General features: G+C 36.2%; 1 protein-coding gene across 1 annotated transcript in view; it reads left to right on the top strand.

Annotated features, from left to right (window-relative positions):
• Window positions 1-9994: 9994 nt before the first annotated feature.
• The window catches only part of LOC121410736 (multiple epidermal growth factor-like domains protein 6), a 48203-nt gene continuing 37553 nt past the window's right edge, over window positions 9995-20644 (top strand). The window contains exons 1-3 of the mRNA XM_041603007.1: window positions 9995-10480; window positions 12057-12149; window positions 13980-14083. Of these exons, the coding sequence (XP_041458941.1) occupies window positions 10350-10480; window positions 12057-12149; window positions 13980-14083 (328 nt within the window). The 5' untranslated portion in view covers window positions 9995-10349. The remainder of the gene's footprint in view (window positions 10481-12056; window positions 12150-13979; window positions 14084-20644) is intronic.

Below are 20644 nucleotides of genomic sequence, written 5' to 3'. Positions count from 1 at the left end.
TTCCTTGTTGTTATTCTAGAAGGGAAATGCTGAATATCAGTATCAAACGGATGTCCCTGTGCTGTGCTGTTGATCAATGGTAAGGTCGTCTTGAAAGGAACTATACCGTTTCGATTAGTAGCTATTTAGGAACCGTGATTTTTATATATTTTTTTTTGGTTCACTGGGATAATAAGGAGTAACGAAGAGCAAAACATTTCTGCTCGAAACGTTGAGAATATTTCCTACTATAAGAAAAAATAAACCAACAGTCCTTTTCAGGCCTAACTCACTCACTATCCAGTCTTACCACAATGCAAGCCTTCAAAGCTCAGCTCACATATTACCCTCGTCTAACAACTCGGGCCACTATGATTTTATCGTCGGCAATATATTTGATGTTCCCCTCAAGCCATGCAGTCAATATTATATAATCTATTCGTAAAGTCCAAATATTTAATGATTTTTGATGATCAGCAATTGTTAAGTGTTTTGTTTTGTTCTTTGAATTAGAAATAATACACGTACATATATCCATTGGCGTAAGACCATGAGGTCTTACTATTCAAGTGAGGGATAAAATCCCCCGAAAAATAGGTTTACCGGATTTATGCCAGTGTATATATTCCTCGTAATTTGTTTCTACATGGGTAACATTTTGTTTTAATTTTCTTATCTTCATGTGTTATTTCGTGGTTTAACTTCTTAATTTTCAGACCCACCCCAAAATGTAATTACCTATTATAGCGTTGCAAATTTTTAAACAGATGAATTGTTTGACATTGATTCTTACTTTGGTTATGTAAACAACTTATAACCTTTAAGCACATACGCAGGGGCCGCGGAAGCGCGGGGGGGCTGGGGGCTTCAGCCCCCACTCTTTTCCAAAACCGTGTACAAAAACGTAAAAATTACCATATGATTGTGATTTTTTGCATGGTCAGCCCCCCCCCCACTTTGAAAACCGTTCCACGGCCCCTGATACGTGTACATTTTAGATATTGCAAATAACCATATAGCATGAACGCCTTCTCTAGTGAGTCTGTAGATACCATCACTGTGCAAAACATTTCTCAACATAAAAAGACTGTGATGGGAAATCTCAGACATGTCAGAGGGAAATCTAGCTAATGATATTCGTTCCCTATTACTTTGACTCAACTGTTATTGACCGGCACAGTGAACTGCGATCTTTTGTCGACGTCAACCGTGGCACTCGCGTTTGAGCTCCCCCCCCCCCTTTCTCCAAAATCATATTTGATATAAACTTCCTCTATAAAGTTATTCGCGAACGTAGAACGTTACTCTTGCCACACCTGTAGACTATACGAAGAGGCAGGTGCGCTTTGGGACATAATGTTCAATTATTTGATAAAGTATTGAAATAATGGATTTACGGATCCAATAAGCGGATTAATATAGTCATCAATCACATTTCTTTTGCTGAAATTTCAAAGAAGATCGCGGAAAACATTTTTTTGGGGACATGATCGCATTTCTGCCAGCAGTCGGGAAAACCATGGAATAATTATCTGACACACCCTAACACATCTTTTTCTATCTGCAAAGCGCCAATAATAAAACAATATAAGTGATCACGGGAGTCATTTGAGCAAACTGATTTCTGAAAGAAATTAGGGCAGCAAATATAGCCCTCGGTCGATTTGCAATCTCATCTTTGCAGGGACTATAGAAAAAGATGGAGAGAAAAATAAGTGAAGGAGTTGCCATCGTTTTGTTGCTGCAATGTTGCTGCTCTGTTGTTACTCTTGCTGGTGGGGTGTCTGCTTCAGTGAATAGTTCAACAATCACCAATTCATTCAACCTTAACCAGGATGATCCAAATGTTTGCAACGTTACAGCAAGGTATGTGTCGAGAGGGCAATGCACTCTAAAAAGATTGAGTAAGAATTGGCCCCGCATTGTGTTGGGCAAGATTTTGCCCCATATTGTGCCAAATGCATATTTTATGGGTAAATTTTACACAATATTTGACTTCATTTTGCCTAACAAACTCACACGTTCCTTGTTTACCCAATGTTGGGTAAACTGGTTAAACTTGAGTGTGGTGAAATAAAAAAAATTGTTCATTTTCTGTGTCCCCCAACTCCCCCCCCCCAAAAAAAAAAAAAAAACTAATCAGCATTCCGATTATTTTTTTATTTTTTACAATATCAAAATTATAAAATGTTGGCGTAGTATAAAAGTTAAACTCTAAAAGATATATTGAAAGTTACTCTTGACCAGGAGACACTTTTAAAGAAAAAGTTAGACATACGCCAAATTATTCCTAAAATGTGCTATTCATAATATTTAAAAAGTCTGTGGGAAATTTCCGCAATTGACCGGCTTATTAATCAAATTAATAATGCTAATTTATGTTAACAATTTTAAAAAGGGAGAAATTAAGTAGGATTCTGATTAAATGTTCTTAAAAGAAATTTCCATACCGAAATTGTTTTCTTATGTAGGCCTAATCTATTTTAAACAATTATTTCAACGTTTTTAGTTCTTCTTTATGTATTTCTCCGTTTTTCGACTTTTTGCTCTTTGTTGTCTTTTTTCTTCAATGGAAGTCATCGGCGACCTAATTTCTGACCGTAAACAAGATGAAGTTGATTGAGTTTGATCAATAAAAGAAAAAAAAATGCAATTTTGGGTCTGACATGGGCTTACATAATGATGTCGCGTATAATCTCAATCGCATACCCGGGAGTCGCAAATCTGGGGAGTGTTTCACGAAAGGAGTTGTCGGACGATTTTATCCGACAGTTACCATTCTCAGCCAATCAAAATCAAGGAAAGTTGTTGGATCTGACAATTTGTCAAACATATTGATGAAACGCTCCCCAGGGGCCCGTGGCATAAAAATATTTACCTGAGAAAGCTCTTGTAAAAACTGAAAACTAAGGTTAGTCTGATTTCTGCCATTGACTTTAACACATGGCAAAAACTCCGGTAAAAACAACCTGAGTTTTCTCAAGTAAAAAGTTTATGCAACGGACCCCTGATCTCAAAACTTGCGAGAGGTTTGCAAAATAAAGTCATGAAAGACAGGGCGCGAGCTTTTATTGCACAAAAAAAGAATGCCGAGGAGAGGCCGAATAAGTCCCCTCTCCGACGTTTGATCACTTTATGGAACAGAATAATGTTTGCCCACTCTATGTGAACGAGCAATGAGATCTTTTCGATGACTGTTCATGATAGTAAGTTCTAATAACAATCTATAGATCCCATTATTCAATGTTATCAGAGTTGCGGTAAATATATTTTTTTCATTTAAAGAAAGTAGAAAAAATGCTTGTAAAATTGAATAGGATATACTTGTTAAAATAAAGATAACTTTTGCAATTAGAAGCTTTTCTGTTTTATACGGTGTTGCGATTTTTGGCTAGATTTTTCACATTATAAGAAACCATCTATTTGACCGGTTTATTTGTCAAGGTGAATTAAACTGGAAGTCATTTCCTATTTTTTGTATCTATTTTAAATCAAGATGTCTCAACGTTTATATTTTTCCTATTTTTTGTACCTATTTTAAATCAAGATGTCTCATGTTTTTCCTTTAATTCGTCCCCTCGAATTTTAACACGTTCTCTGAAATTTCATAACTCGTTCCCTTTCGTTCCGTCGACATATAACCGTATTCACGACTTAACTATAATCTTAGGGATAACTCGAGGGAACGAGTTGGGAACTAGTGGGAATGAGTTTATCAGTCGAGGGAACGAGTTAGGAACTCGTGGGAATGGGTTTATCAGTCGAGGGAACGAGTAAGGAAAAAACGTATATTACGTCATATCACCTCAGGGGCCCCTTAATATTTTGTGAAAATGGTACATTTCCATTTTCAAAACCAGGGGCGGATCCAGCTGTCGCAAATAGGGGTTGGGGCGAAAAAATTTTCAACCATATTTCCCCCGATCGGCAGCATTTATTTCGGTTACTTTATACATTCGTCGGGGTAGGTGTGTGGGGTAGTGGTTGGGGACATGTCGCTTGCCCCAATAGAAACTCTTGCGCTTATATAGTTTATCATTAATACGTACGTGTTTTATCGTTTCTTTCACAGACGTCCTGGATATTACACTGAGACATACACAGTGCAGAGAATTGAAAGATATATTACAATGTGTAGTTGGTGGCAATGTCTTCGCGAGAGGTAATGATGACGATTTTTTTCTCACTTTTAAATGATCATGTGGATTCAACACTAATTTTCAAATGCATAGCTGATTGATTACCACGGCTATATACTTACATTAGACCGAAGAACACTTTTCACTCAGCCACACTGCAAAAACTCCGGTGTTGATTTAACACCAGCCCGGAATCTATTATGTCCACACCAGAGAAGTATTGAAACAACACCAGTTTGAAATCAAACCGATGCTGTTTTAATATTAATTGGTGTTGTATAAACACCTTTCTGGTGTTAGACCAACACGAAACTGGTGTTGTTTAATACTTCTCTGGTGTGGACATATTATATAGATTCCGGGCTGGTGTTAAATCAACACCGGAGTTTTGCATTGCACATTCGGAGGATTCACAACAGTCCAATGCCCGTAAAAAGCAACAGAGATGAAGTTGTTGAAAATTTGGAAAATCAAAACGGCAGTTCAGCCCTTGATTCTGAGCAACCTACATGCTTGTATTTTTTCGTCGGGTCTGAAACTTAGGAATGCTGTTCCGGGTCATCAATTTTCGACAAAGACCTCCCAGTCCGGAATCCAAGCCGTTTCTTTTTAGTGGGCATGTTGTGACAGCACGCTGTTCTTCAATCTTCCGTGCGTCACTGAGTGAAAATGTTTTTTTTTATTCTGGGCAGAGCTGAAACCGGTTGCCGTATTTTTATCTCTATTCTGAAAATATAATTTGGCCCTCAATTGAAGAGGACGAGCCAGAACCATTGATTATGAAAGACCCAATTTTGTTTTCCAATTTTTTCCTCTTTTTTTTTAAAACTAAATACTTGAAGAAAATAAAAAAACATATGGATGGTTGCCGCCGAGCCTGCTCCGCGTAGCGGCATGCTTGCCTATTACAAAAATGAAAGACCTCAATGCGGGGGAAGTCCACCCAGCAAAAAGTTTAATTGAATAGAGGACTTACTTAAACATGCATAAAACCAAATTAATCAAAATCGGAGGTAAAGTTATGACTTTTAACTTTCGCTTATTTGCAAAAAACAGTGATATGCGTATTGTGTTTGCAAACTAGGGAATTAATCTATGACACAAATCATTCATTCTTTTTTTCAAAAGCTCATAATTCAAAACTTGGATTAAATCTTCAAGGAATTTGTAAAATCATGATTATTGAACTCAGTGTCATCTGATGGAGATCCTTTATTTACCAAATCAATGAAAATAAAATTACCAATATGAAGTAGAATAAAATACATTACAACAGATATAGTCTGTAAGGTCAACGGCAGTTATTCTGTATCTCGACCAGAATATTGTCATATTGCCATAAAACAAAAAGATTTAAAAAGGCATCCAGACAGAGTCGTTTCCAATAAGCATCAAATTATTGATAACCCAAATTCAACATCTTACCCATTGTTTACCAATTTATAGATAAGCATGTTCTATGCTACGATAGTCTGTTGGAGCCCTCTACGGCTTGATTAATTTCCCTCATGAAGGACAAAATAATTTTCTCCCGGAATTTTCTTTCCAAAATTATTTGACTTCTGCAGAGTGGTGACTGCACTGGAATCTCGTCAGGTAACTCGGATGGTAAACACAACCATCTTAGATTGCTGTGAAGGATGGCTTTACAAAAATGGATCATGCAACACGTGTAAGTACCGGTACCTGCACTTGAAAACCATAATGTTGGTACATTATATTGCTATCACTGATGGGGAGAGTCTGGAAGCCCCCCCCCCCAGAGCTTGAGACATTTACACATTACAACATTTTATAATGACAAAAATCTTATTCTTGATCTGATACAATTATAACCTTAAGCTGAAAGATGAGCATTTAACTAGGCTCTCGTCTAACCATTAGCTATCTTCTACAAAAAAGTAAACAATGTTGCATCTCATCGTGTACAAGGGGTGTAGCGATCGAGTGAAAACAAGTGGAATTTGTTTTATGTATTGAAAGTAAGGTCTGAATTAATACCATTTTTGCTTATAAAAAATATGTCTCTATTTCCATTTACTGATGTTTGCGCAATAGTTTAAAATGTAGGGTTATTATTATTATTACTATCTTTTTTTTGGGGGGGGGGGTTGTCCTCACAAGCCTGTATTTTGCATGCACAATGCATGCGTATTGTTGCATGTTTCTTTTAAAAAAAAGTGGAGGCTGAAGGCCATTCAGCCCCCTACCCACAAAGAGTTGTTATATGACGTTTTTTAAACAGGGAATGATTATAGATTATCGGCTTTATGAAATCAGAATATATAATGGGGAAAAAATTCATCACTGGAAAAAAGACACAAAATTTTCTGGAAAATCATCCGTTTTTTTTCTCAAACATTGCTAAAACCGTGTTTCCTTGAAATAACTGTATCATGGGTGATGCCAACGACCTAAAGGTGGCAGTTTTTTTCCAATTGAATCGTAGTGGTAAAAGTAACACGACCCGTGCTTCTGTTTTTAAACCCTTAATTTTTCCTTCTTCCATTTTCTTCTTCCTCTTCCACCACCCTTCCTCTTTAAAATACTTCCGCGCCGCCCATGCTCCCTCTTTCCTCGTTTCCACTTTATTAAGGATCGCCTTTCTACTATCTTATTCGCGCAACTGATACATCCAAGAAGTAGAAGTTGTAGGACGGTGCATGATATAGTATTTGTAATTGTCTGCTCTTTATATGACGATATGATCATAATTAAAACTACTACGGTCCCGGGGGGGGGGGGCACTTCCATTGACGAGTGGATACCATGAGCAAAGCCCTCTTTCCTCGTTTCCACTTTATTATGGATCGCCTTTCTACTATCTTATTCGCACAACTGATACATCCAAGAAGTAGAAGTTGTAGGACGGTGCATGATAAAGTATTTGTAATTGTCTGCTCTTTATATGACGATATGATCATAATTAAAACTACTACGGTCCCGGGGGGGGGGTGGGCACTTCCATTGACGAGTGGATACCATGAGCAAAGCATGGGGTCTCGAAAAGCACCCTAAATGAGTATTTTCCATATTCTGAAAATGCACCCCTTAACAAGTATTGGCGTGTGAAACCCTACCCTTAAGACTATTGGAAGCAAAACGATACCCTTCGCAAGTATTCTCTGAATTGATCCGTTAAACAAGACAGCGATATTTTAATTGTTTTATGTCTCTGACTTCGGTCGTTGGTTTTACCTTTACCTATATTATATCATTGGTTTTAGAACGGTCCCACCTCCCACACCTCGCGCAAATCGGACTCTAAACACGTAGTGTTGACTGTTCGGGCAAAAAGTACTTAATAAAAACTTGTTAGTCTTTTTATACCCTCGCAAATTTGACCTCAAACACGTAGATTTCCGAGCGAAATGGATACCCTAGCGTTTTTGACACCCTTATTACGTTACGTACGTAACGTGCCCTATCTTAAAAAAATATCCTTTTTACGTGTTTTTTTTTTTTTTTTTTTTTGGGGGGGGGGGTCGCCAATGGTATCTTCTCTCTCCCCCCCCCCCGACTAAGGTATATTATTTCCATAGAGATGTATAGATTATCTTATTTCCCAAATGAGTATCTGCTATGAAGGTGGCGCTCTTTAGTCAAATCAATATCATCGGCTTGATAGATTTCGCCACTGATGGAAGCAAGAAGGTGGATTTCATCCTCGAATCATTAACTTAAGTTTATACACAATCCAGTGTCGGATCACATCCGGCCCTTCTCCACCCCCCCCCCCCCCCTTGAGAGGCACAACAATAGCGGATATGTAATGTATACGCAAGTAATTTTTTTTTTCTTGTCTAATTTTCCTGGAACAAATGCGCCCCTTTTGGAAAATCCTAGATCCACCCCAGACACAGTCCTATTGTTTTCGGCCGAGATTTCATTAAAGGGGTTCTCCGGACTGAAATATTTAAAGGTCAAGTCCACCTCACAAATGTGTTGATTTGAATCAATAGAGAACAATCAGAGCACAATGCTGAAAATTTCATCAAAATCGGATGTAAAATAAGAAAGTTATGACATTTCAAAGTTTCGCTTATTTTTAACAAAATAGTTACTTGAACGAGCCAGTTACATCCAAATGAGAGAGTCGATGATGTCACTCACTCACTATTTCTTTTGTTTTTTATTGTTTGAATTATACAATATTTCAATTTTTACGAATTTGATGATTAGGACCTCTTTGCCTGAAACACAAAATGTTAAAATAATGGAATTCCACGTGTTCAGGGAGGAATGAAACTTCATTTCACATGACAATGACGAGAAAATCAAAATATTTCATATTTCACATAATAAAATACAAAAGAAATAGTGAGTGAGTGATGTCATCAGTTCCTCATTTGCATGCCGACCGAAATGTGCATATAACCTTTTTGTGAAATGGAGCGAAACTTTAAAATGCCATAACTTCCTTATTTTACATCCGATTTTGATGAAATTTTAAGTGTTATGCTTGTTGAATTTTTCTCTTTTTATTCCAATCAAGTTTGTGTTGGGGTGGACTTGTCCTTTAAATCTAAATAAAAGGATTGAAATTCACAGAGCAAAATGCTGAAAATGTTATTAAATATGTAGGCCGATGTCATCGAAAAATATTACATCCTGTAAGAAAAAAAATTATTAAAAAAAATACCCACTATGGCGATATACTTATAAAGGTGAAATATCTCGTATGCCTGCGTTCTGCATCATCAAACAGCAGCATCTTTTTAAACACAGAACTTTTGATTAATAATTCCAGGTATTATGTCATAATAATCGATAAGGAATTAATTGAATTGATGAGAAGATGGCGATTGTTGTTTAATGTTTACCATTATTATTTCCTTGTAATTAAGAGACGTCAATAAATGTTATTGTGGTTCCACCTATCAGCCTTTGACTCATATATCTGGCGAATGAACAAGGGGATTTTCCTGAATTAGTAATTACAAGTTGTCCTCCAATAAAAAAAAAATCACGTTCATGTTCTAATGTTTTATCAGTTGAGAAACACCGTTGATTGCAAGTTACAATTCCCCCATGAATTTTACAAAGACAAATCAATAAAACACGAATATACTGATATTTAAAATTGATTGAAAAGCTCAAAGCACTTCTTCACATTTGAACAAAATATCTTCTCGCTCGCATATTAAATCCCTTCCATCAAGATAGAGTACGTTCGTTCCAAAATGAAAGATCATAGGGGTCACAAAATAACATATGACACCAAGTCATAACATTCCACTCTTTTTCGAAAGATATGCGCCATGGGGCGAAGGAGGGTTACTTCCTTATCTCTAATACCTCCTTTATTTTTTAAACTGATTTCTAACATTATGATTGTTATTATTGTTACTTAATATAATGTCATCATTTCTGTCATCATTATTATTATATTCATCATTATTTAAAAAAAAATCATTATTATCGTCCCCGTTTTCTTATCTTTCCCGGGTATCATCGTATCATTTAAGCCGGGATTTAAGCATTTACATTCAGTGATAGATCGCTGCTTTGCTTGTTAACATTTGAAGAGTATACATTTCCTTCTTCATCACTCATAAATGCGCTATGTGACATGACCGAGAGTAAAAGATAAGGTTTATTCACTCGGTAAAACAAGAAGTATATATAGCACATTTGTGTGAGCATGGACCTCCTAGCCTCCTCGTCTCTCCTCCTCCCCCTCCCCCAAGTACAGGAGTTCACCCCTACACACACCCGGCACACACCCCTTTGCCTTTGGCTGTATATATTGCAGGGTGTTCCCCCTCTCCATGCTCTCTCATGAATATATATACCGCGTAAATCCTTGAGATGTTGGCCACAGATCACCATCTCTGTATACCTGGTACGATTTTAAGTCCATGCTCACACACAAAAGAGTCAAAAGGAAAGAATATTATGATCCGTTTTGATTTTGATCGTCGATCAGAGATATATCACATCGGGAGTTCTCATAAATACATCACTTTGGAATCGTATGACATCTTAACCGTAATCACGCGATATTTTTAACCGGATGTAGCTATAGCTTTCTTCGTCTAATGAGGTGATATAACGACACGCTTCAGACTTCGTAGTTATGAGAGTTCTTATCAGTGTCTCATCCCCTCATCCAGGACTCACATCTACCTGCTGATAACAAAACTCCGCGAGATATTTATTATCATTCCATGATCGGCGTGTATAGCCTTCAGTTTATCGTGCAAGAATTGTAACATCGTGTAACGTAAAATGGAAGTATCTGTATCCTGTGTGCTGATGAAGACGTGTGCTCTCGTGGTAATAATCTGTGCAATCATTTCTCCATCTCACTCTTTCAACGTGACGGCTAATGATACAAACGTATGCAATACCACCCAAACGTAAGTATACCATGCCTTTGATATTGTACTTTTTTATACTCGCATTAATAGGCCTATCACAGTTTGGTTATTAGCCACTGTGGCCAGATCTTTATATAATGCCTCCCGTTTCAATCCCGGTTTCAATTTACTAAATCCCTGCAGTGTTCTAGTATATAAGAACTTCAAATCTACCAAAATCTAGTAGTCTACCAGCGAGATGTCATCTTGACGGGGTCAACAATATTTTGGGATTTTGCTCTCTTTCAGCGCGGTGCACGGTGACCCGGCCGGCCCGCGAATATAATGAAAATGATTATGTACAATATCCTAGTAACCATGGCTACTAGCTGATAACAACGGTAATAGCATGCTATTTTACATTAAAAAAATATTTCCGATTTTATAATCGAAACTGTACATCATAAGCCGAGTTGCCGTGGCCGAGTGGTCTAAGGCGCCTGGCTATAAATGGAAAGTCCGGGGTTCGATCCCCGGCCACGGCACCTATGCCCGTGAGCAAAGCATTTAAAGCTCTTTTATCTTGCTTTCAAATAAATGGAAATGCTATAGGCATTATTGGTAACTAGGTGTGCACTTGTTTACAAAAAAATAAAAAAAATAAGCAATTAAATACGTTCATTGCATAATGTAATCAAACATTTTCGTGGATTTGTAAAAACTTGGTTAAGACAAATATGACTTGAAGGATAGCTGCCCAACTTTTAACCAACCCTCGGTAACATGTACTTTCCACACAACTATATTGGTTAAAATCTGTCCAAATTGGGTAATAAAAACTAATACTTGCGTTAAAAAAAATCGCTCAATTGGATAATAATTGCCCAGAATATGATATTTTTACCAACATTCATTATCCAACACAGTGGACAGTATGTTGCCCAAGATAAGTGTGTAGAACAAACTCGTATTACATTTTATGAAACCTCCATCGCATGCCCCCCACGAAACAAAATCCACCTGATCTTGGATAGAATATAAAGTAACAATTTCAGTGAAATATTTAGAAAAGTAGGGGGGTGTACAAGACATTGTTGCATTGCCCGTTAGAGAATGACCACATAAACAGTGATATAATGATAATGTGGACATTCACCAATTGATTATGCGACCAACCTGATAGAAAACATAACTTTCTTACATTTGTTGATCAAATTGTTCTCAAAATTTCATTGATTTGATTTGATGTTTTCACACGCCAAATTGTTCCTAGAGTTTCATTCTCCTTTAGATTAATTAGGTTGGATGTCTGTGAATTGTGAAACAGGCTTGATTCCTTTATTTACTACAATCTATGTATCAAATACAGAAATTTCCAACGTTGGTTCCAACTTCACATAATAAGAGTCAAATTGACTTTAAATTTCATGGGGGAGGGGGAAGGGTAGTAGCCATCTAATATTACATGGACCTTGATGAATAAATTAAAATTTCAAGGCCTAGGCCTGTATCCATAGATATACTTATATAGCACAATATATTATCATTTTTTAATAAGGAATTTTGAGTAAGTATAGTGAGTTAGTCTAGGAGATTGTCCATGTTTATACCAAATAAACACTTATATTTCTTGCAGGTACATGGTAGCATATCGTACCCTTCAATCTCGGAGCGAGCGGTACACTGATTATTGTAGCTGGTTGTCCTGGAGGGAATGTTCTTACTACAGGTATGCTATTCATTGAATTCTAAGAGTTTGGATATCGCAAAATGTATATAAGGTAGAATGTAATTTAAACAAGTGGAATGGATGGATTAGTCTTTTTCTGAAGAAAAAAAAAGTTGCGTCAATGTATAAAACAAATAATTCGCTCGTGCTTCACGTTCACATTGCCTCATTTTTTTTAGCTCCCGCTATTATGTGCTCGCATTATTATGATTAGTGAGAAATGTATTCTATTTATCAATTCTATCAATCAGTTTTTGAAATATTCAGGCCAGTAGGCCTATATCTACTATTTTGAGCGCATTGCATTCGCATTAATTGTTTAATTAATTTCTCATCCCGTTTATGATTTAATGTTTTATTTATACGGAATAAGAACAACTCCTTTCAGCCGCAAGGCTGTTTTTCAGCAGGCCCATTACATAAAGATTGAAAACATAAAATGAATTACAAATCATGAGTAAAATTAAAATTACCAATTTTTTGTCCCGCATTTAGGTCTAATGCGCCCAAAATAATTCAGCTCGCGCTTCGCGCTCGCATCATAATATAGTAAGAACAATGCCCTCTTCATAATGGTCCGAGGTGCTTATAGTGCTTAAACCTGATCAAATCGTTCTTCACGCTCGCATTTATTTTTTATTGAGATACACAGCTTGTTCTTTATTTAGAAAAGTGCTTAAAATGTCCAGTTTTGATATTGGAATATCAACAAAAAAAATCAGCTCGCACTTCGCACTCTCATCATTATTTAGCCATATACTCATCATTTTCATTATTACAAAAAGTGAATAAAATATCCCGCCCTTAGGTCTACGCCTAAGAAAAAAATAGCTCTCGTTCGCAATAACTGACTATTGGATAAAAATGGTGTTTAAAAAAAGTAACCAAAGTTCAAAGGTCAGCTATATCAAGAATACATGATTCATTCTTGTGATTTCTATTTTACATAATTGAGTAATTCATCATCTTCAATTTAACATTTTGCTTACGTTACTATTGTCACGGGTCACAGAGTTATGGTCCATCGAAGGTGAAGGGTATCACCTACTTTTTAAAGTGTTGGGTTTTGATATACATACACTGAACTAAATTGTTGTAAGCTGTTGGTTTCTTCAGAGTTTTCCCCTGCACATTTCAGTGAAATTTACCCTTCTGATAACTTTTTTTTGCGAGTGAATGTTACGTAACCGGTGTTTAGCTGCAATTTTAGTTGAGCACATGCTTAGTTACTTACAAATACATGTTTAGCATAAGATAGATATTCTTCAATTCTGCAATGCAATGACTAGAAGAGCAATGCAAGACATGTGCAGCGTCGACAAGAGAGATACTGTGAAAACGTTGAAGTTGTTGGTGCAATAGGTAGGTATAAATGACGTGTTCAACAAAGAATGAAGCTATAGGCAGTTGATTCCAGTCACTAACAAAAAGTTTACAGAGGTGATAGCATTTCACTAAAATTTGAGGGGAAAAGCTGTGATGAAACCAAAACGAAGTAGGTTTCGTGCATACATTAAATCCCCGAAACTGGGAAATAGTGGGATACCCCTGGCCTTTGATGGACCATAACTCTATATCCCGTGACAATTGTGACGCAATGTGTCAAATTAAAGTTAATGAGTTACTCCGTTTTGTAAAATAAAATCACAAGAATAAATTACACACTTTTGATGAAGCTGACCTTTGAACTTGGTATACCTTTTCAGAAATACCCTGTATATCTTGTTCTTCAGGTAAAACGTGCTTAAACTGTCAATTTTTTGGATTGGAAAATAACAAATTAGATTAATTGGATCGTGTTTGTTTTTCCTTCTGTTTCATTATCCACAGGATAGTTTACAAACTTGTGTCAACTTTACACCAAGTTAATAGATCTGCGCTGACGTGTTGTGATGGTTGGATTTATTCAAATACAACAAATGCATGTGATACTCGTAAGTTAAATGTATTTAATATCAGCTAATGTGAGGCATTTTGTGTAAAACATACATTAAAAGACCGACGTATTTTTTTCGGAAAATGTTTATTTTTATTTATGATAACTTTTCATCTGTCGAGTTCCTTAAAAGTTTCTAAGTCTAGCTTTTCTCTAAATTTTTCGTATCAATTATGTTATTCGTGACTATTGGTTATAAAGATATATTTAAATGGAAAAAGAAGAAGAAGAAACAGAAGAAGAAGAAAGAAGCACAAAAAGAAGAAAGCATGAGGGGAAGAATGGCTACAACCACAGCAATGATAAGTCAATAGCAAGTACAGAGGGTGATGTAAATTTTTCATGGGGGGGGATAAAAAATCACTCTATAGCTTTGAAACTCGGCGCTCAATACAAGATATGTTAATTACGACAACAATAGCATTTGACAGAAGCATTCCAACCTATCAAATCTTAACGATCAAAGTTCCGAATATTGTTATCAATACTTAAATGGATGATCTGGGCTAAAATATTTATATTTAAGTAAAAAGTGTAAAAGTCACAGAGCACAATGCTGAAAATTTCATAAAAATCGGATAACAAATAGCGAAGTTATTGAATTTCAAAGTTTATCAATATTTTGTGGAAACAGTCATATGCACATCCCCACTTTCCTTTTTCCTATTTTTACACGAAATCATAATTCTTTCATTTTTGTTCATACATGTGTAAATGATGTGCCCCCATTATGATGAAAAAAGTTGTGTCAATAAAAAACTAATGCACTTAATCAGATGTAAATTCAATTGTTTTAGTTCTTGGAACAAAACTTTTGAATAAGCTTAATTTCATAAAATAAAATACAAAAGAACAAATAGAGATATGACATCATCAGCCCACCTAATGAATATTCACAAAGACATGCCTATCAAAATTCAGTAACTTCGTTATTTGTTATCCGATTTTGATAAAATGTTCAGCATTGTGCTCTGTGAATTCTATTCTATTTCTTTAGATACAAATACTTTCACCTATAGGACCATCCCTTTAATTCGAGATTCCAGTCCATTTCGAGTATCATCGTACAAGATGTAATGCAAATGCAACTGAAAATCGCAATGACGTCATCATCAACTGCGACTTGAAGCCGATTTGGACTTTACCCCGACTTTAAAGATTGCAGCAAAATAGAATTCTGATTTTATTCCAAAAAGCACGAAATTTAACTTTATTTTAGTGACTTTCTTATCACTTAAAAAAATCGTGTCGTAGTCGGGTCGCGTAGTGTGCGGCATACACTTTTTTCAAAAGATTGATCATTATTGCAAAAACTGTAGAGCAGATATCACAGTGTTTTCGAAATCATTTCGTGTGATAAAACATTAATTTAAGCACGAGAAAATATCAAGAAATAGAAGGAGTAATTTGACTGTGGAATTATCAGTTCATCGCGTGCGAAGAAATTGAAATCATTTTAGAGAAAAAATGTGTCTTGCGTGGGGTTTGTCCGCATTTTTAAGGACTCTCATGACGATTTTCTTTGTCATGTCACGTCAAATCAACTCCATGATGCATTTATACATTCCTTTTCGAGACCGTTGTGTTGCATTAATGTTATTTGTAAGTCAAATGTCATCCATGCCAGAACTGTTTTTCTTTTCCACTCTATATCCATGCCCCCCCATGTCATAAGTATTGCAGCATCGGACGATTACCAAAAACGATTCTCTATAAGATTTTTTTTCTTGTTATCTTGTTTATCGCCATTAAACATGGCAAACACAAAACACTTTTAAAACCTTCAAAAATTAATGTCGGACGATTCTCCCAAACATGCGTTTTCCATTCAATGGACGAATTGAAGGGGGAGGGGGTGAACATGGATAAAATCGCGATTTTATGTTGCACCGGTTTACTAATACTAGGTGGGGGGGGGGGGGCAGACGACCTCCCCCCCCATCCCTGTTCCACGGCTTTTATACGGAAACTTGGATATCTAATATGCCTGGTGATTCGGTGGTTCTATTTTCAGTTTTGTATGAAATTGGCAACTGAGTAAGGGAAATCCCTGTCCCATCAAGAATATCATTTATCACCCATTTACTTTTGATGAATCGGCATTTATAGCATTTTTAATGCATGACTAGCGAAGAAGCATTGCCGTAAAAGGAGGAAAAAAATGAATTTATACAAAAATGATTGTAATTCATTATAAAGTATAGTGCTAGAATTTATTAAGAAAACAACAATTATTTCTAAATGCTTAAAGCCCCTCAAAACCATCGTTGTGGTTGTCAGGTTCAACAGGGACATTGATTGGTATACCAATAATGAAAAAAAAAGAAATTACAAGGAGGAACAGGAATAAAGAAGGGTGAAAATTTTAAAAAAGAAGAGGTTTTGGCCATTTATTTTTATAAAACCCCCATAATTCAAGTTAGAAAATTATTACGTTACCTTTATGACGATGGTTTTGAGGGGCTTCGAACATTAAAAAAGAAAAGAAGATAAAAATGGAAAATCGCAAGGCAATCACACCCCCTATATTTAGCTGGGCCCCTGGGTGCAGAGTGTGACGATCACAAGTCTCGTCAAATCTGCCTGGAGTGCATCCTTCCAAAAGAAGACCTATTCCATATTTATTTCTAAAAATTGTTTTGAAAATTTAAAATCTAGTTATTTTATTAATTCTGCGCATTCTATTTCAAAATTGATATCGATACACTAGAAGGCTATATCGATATCTCTTCAGTATCCGATGTTATTATCAGTATGTGCTTTGTGCACAGTTAATCAATCTGAGCCTTAATCTCACGCACATGAAAAGTCATAGATATTCACATTTGTTTTGTTATTATTCGAAATGCCTAACTCGTAGATACATAGATTTACCCAGATGTCAGTCTCGCCTGCATTACACGATTCGATATAGTAGCAGTGCTAACTTTGAAACAGCTATATATTGAATAATCATTCAGAAAAGAAGACATTCATATATGTCCATTGACCCAAGATGACCCTTGACCATGATCATGTGACCTAAGATATGTGCAAAACAATCATTCATAGTAGATTACCCTCATGTCTAGGTTTCATGAACAAGATCCATAAACTTTCTAAGTTATGATGCCAATTCAACAAATACCCCCAACACGGCCAGAGTTCATTGACCAAAATGACCTTTGATCTTGGTCATGTACCTGAAACGCGCACAGGATATTAAGGGATACATCATACATGGTTGCTCATGTCCAAGTTTCATGAAATAGATCCATAAACTTTTAAAGTTATGATGACAATTCCACAAAATACCCGCAACATTACCAATTTCGTTGACCCTAAATGACCCTTGACCTTAGACTAGTAACCTGAAATTCGCACGGGATTTTTAAGGGAAACTTGATTGCTCTTATGTTCAAGTTTCATGAACGAGATTCATAAAAATTGAAGTTAGGATGACATTTTCACAAATACCCCCAACATGGTCAAAGTTCTTTGACCCTAAGTGACCTTTGACCTTGGTCATGTGACCTGAAACTCATACAAGATCTCTAGTGATACACCATTACCCTTATGTGTAAGTTTCATGAACTAGGTTCATATACTTTCTACGTTATGATGACATTTCAAAAACTTATCCTTGGTTAAAATTATTGATTCTCCAACATGGCCAAAGTTTGTTGACCCTAAATGACAATCCCACAATACCCGCAACACTACCAATTTCGTTGACCCTAAATGACCCATCATGACCTTGGTCAAGTGACCTGAAACTCGTACAGGATATTAAAGGATACATGGTTGTTCTTATGTTCAGTTTCATGAACTAGATTTCATAAATATTTATAGTTATGACAATTCAACGAATACCTCCAAAATGGCCAAGTTCGTTGACCCTAAATGACCCATGACCTTGGTCAAGTGACCTGAAACTCGTACAGGATATTTAAGGATACATGGTTGTTCTTATGTTCAGTTTCATGAACTAGATTTCATAAATATTTGAAGTTATGACAATTCCACGAATACCTCCAAAATGGCCAAGTTCGTTGACCCTAAATGACCCATGACCTTGGTCAAGTGACCTGAAACTCGTACAGGATATGTAAGGATACATGGTTGTTCTTATGTTCAGTTTCATGATCTAGATTTCATAAATGTTTGAAGTTATGACAATTCCACGAATACCTTCAAACTGGCCAAGTTCGTTGACCCTAAATGACCCATGACCTTGGTCAAGTGACCTGAAACTCGTACAGGATATTTAAGGATACATGGTTGTTCTTATGTTCAGTTTCATGAACTAGATTTCATAAATATTTGAAGTTATGACAATTCCACGAATACCTCCAAAATGGCCAAGTTCGTTGACCCTAAATGACCCATGACCTTGGTCAAGTGACCTGAAACTCGTACAGGATATGTAAGGATACATGGTTGTTCTTATGTTCAGTTTCATGATCTAGATTTCATAAATGTTTGAAGTTATGACAATTCCACGAATACCTTCAAACTGGCCAAGTTCGTTGACCCTAAATGACCCATGACCTTGGTCAAGTGACCTGAAACTCGTACAGGATATTTAAGGATACATGGTTGTTCTTATGTTCAGTTTCATGAACTAGATTTCATAAATATTTGAAGTTATGACAATTCCACGAATACCTCCAAAATGGCCAAGTTCGTTGACCTTAAATGACTTCTGACCTTGGGAATGTGACCTGAAACTCAGGCAGGATGTCCAGTAATACTTGAATACCTTATTTCCAAGGTTCATGAACTAGGTCCGTATACGTTCTAAGTTATGATGACATTTCAAAAACTCAACATTGGTTAAGATTTTAATGTTGACGACGCCGCCGCTATGCAGGTGAGACAAAATTGAATATTGCCCAACATGTGATCAAGTAAGTAGGGAACACAGATGAATAAAATAATATTGACCAAACTTGGTCAAATGGTTTGACTATGCTGTACTGTTGGCAAGATTTGTCAAATTTTAATCAATAGGCCTATATCGCTGTACTAAATTTGACCAATTTTGAGAGTTTGTAGGCCTACATAATTGACCTTTCCCACAGTGTGGTGTTTTGTGTTCTTCTTCATCTGTCTTGACGTTATAATCTATATGCTAAACATGAAACCTCAAACCCGCTTCCTGGTACCTATTGATATCATCCGTATGAGACAGAGTTACATTCATCTGTTTTCTATATTTCTTCTCTGTGGTATTTCCTTATTTTCTTGTCGAGGTTCACGGTACACCATTATTGCAAAAGAGAGCAAGCTGTCATTTCCTACTCTTCGCGCATTTTTTTTCACTGATTGCTGAAGATATATGAATGTCACATATAAATCAAAATGCATGCTTATTGAAAAGACGAAACATTAATACTACGGATGACTGTATTCCGAGATGGAGTCGAAATCTGCTCATGTTCATCTCGCAATCATTTTGTTTGATGACGTTTCCTTTATTTGCTCTTGACACGAGGGAAAAAAACGTATGCGGGCATTCACAATTTTGTGAGTTAATACAACGCATTCTTCTTTTATTTTACTGCCGATCGACCCTATAGTCTCACATGCAGTGCACTCTGAAAAAATATTGGATAAAAATATGTGTCCAACCAACATCGGGCATTTCTAATGGGCATTTTATCATGTTTATTAATCCAGTGTGATGAAAATTTGCCCATTCTAAAGTAATTGCTGCTTATTTCTTAACCTTACTGGACAATATGCTTCCCGCATTGGGTAAAAGACTGCCCCAAATTGGTTGGACACAAAATTACCCACGTGCTGGTTAAAATTTTACCCAATATTTTTTTTACAGTGTATACCATGATCGTATATGATTTATCATAACCATTATTTTTGTAATGTTTTCTATATATCTTTATTTTCTCGAGGAAGGCGTTTCTTTGGATAACTGCTGAAAGTGGCACCAATACCGAATGGAATGTATTTTTTCTCAATAAATCTGTGCAGGTTAGAAATAAATTTTTGTTCATTTTGTATTTGTAAAATGAACAAAAAGCGAAAAAGGATTATATGGCATCAGTTGAATAAAACACAGAAAATGTAATATGGTCAGCATTTTTAGTAAATGATAAAACTGCCATTATTAGAAAAAAGTCATACTCACCTTTTTTTTCAAAATTGCTCAGCGATATAGAAGCGTAATCTCGAAAATATTTTTTTTCTTAAAGTTGTAAAAATATTTTTTTAGTTGTATTAAAACCGTGTGAACAGTATGCCACAGATACCAAGAATGGTGTTTTTTTATCGGAATGCTTGTTCCTTGTACTTCTTACACGTAAAATTCAATTCAGGACCAGGCCCAGTGGCGTACTGTGGGCCACCAGCAAAATTTTTTAGTCAATATTATTGGTGAGCGCGCGAAGCGCTCTAAGTTGCCAGGTATACTGACCTAATAGAGGCATTTTAAGAAAAGTGCCATTAAACGGATATGCAGAATAACAGGAAGTGATACGTTGTAGTTTGAATATGAAATCTACAATGTTATAATTTCAATTTGGAGAGTCGAATTAAGATCTGCTCTCTCGTACCCAAA

Source organism: Lytechinus variegatus, chromosome 3, assembly GCF_018143015.1.
Source record: "Lytechinus variegatus isolate NC3 chromosome 3, Lvar_3.0, whole genome shotgun sequence".
NCBI lineage: Eukaryota > Metazoa > Echinodermata > Echinoidea > Temnopleuroida > Toxopneustidae > Lytechinus > Lytechinus variegatus.
This window is presented reverse-complemented; position numbering and strand designations above follow the sequence as displayed.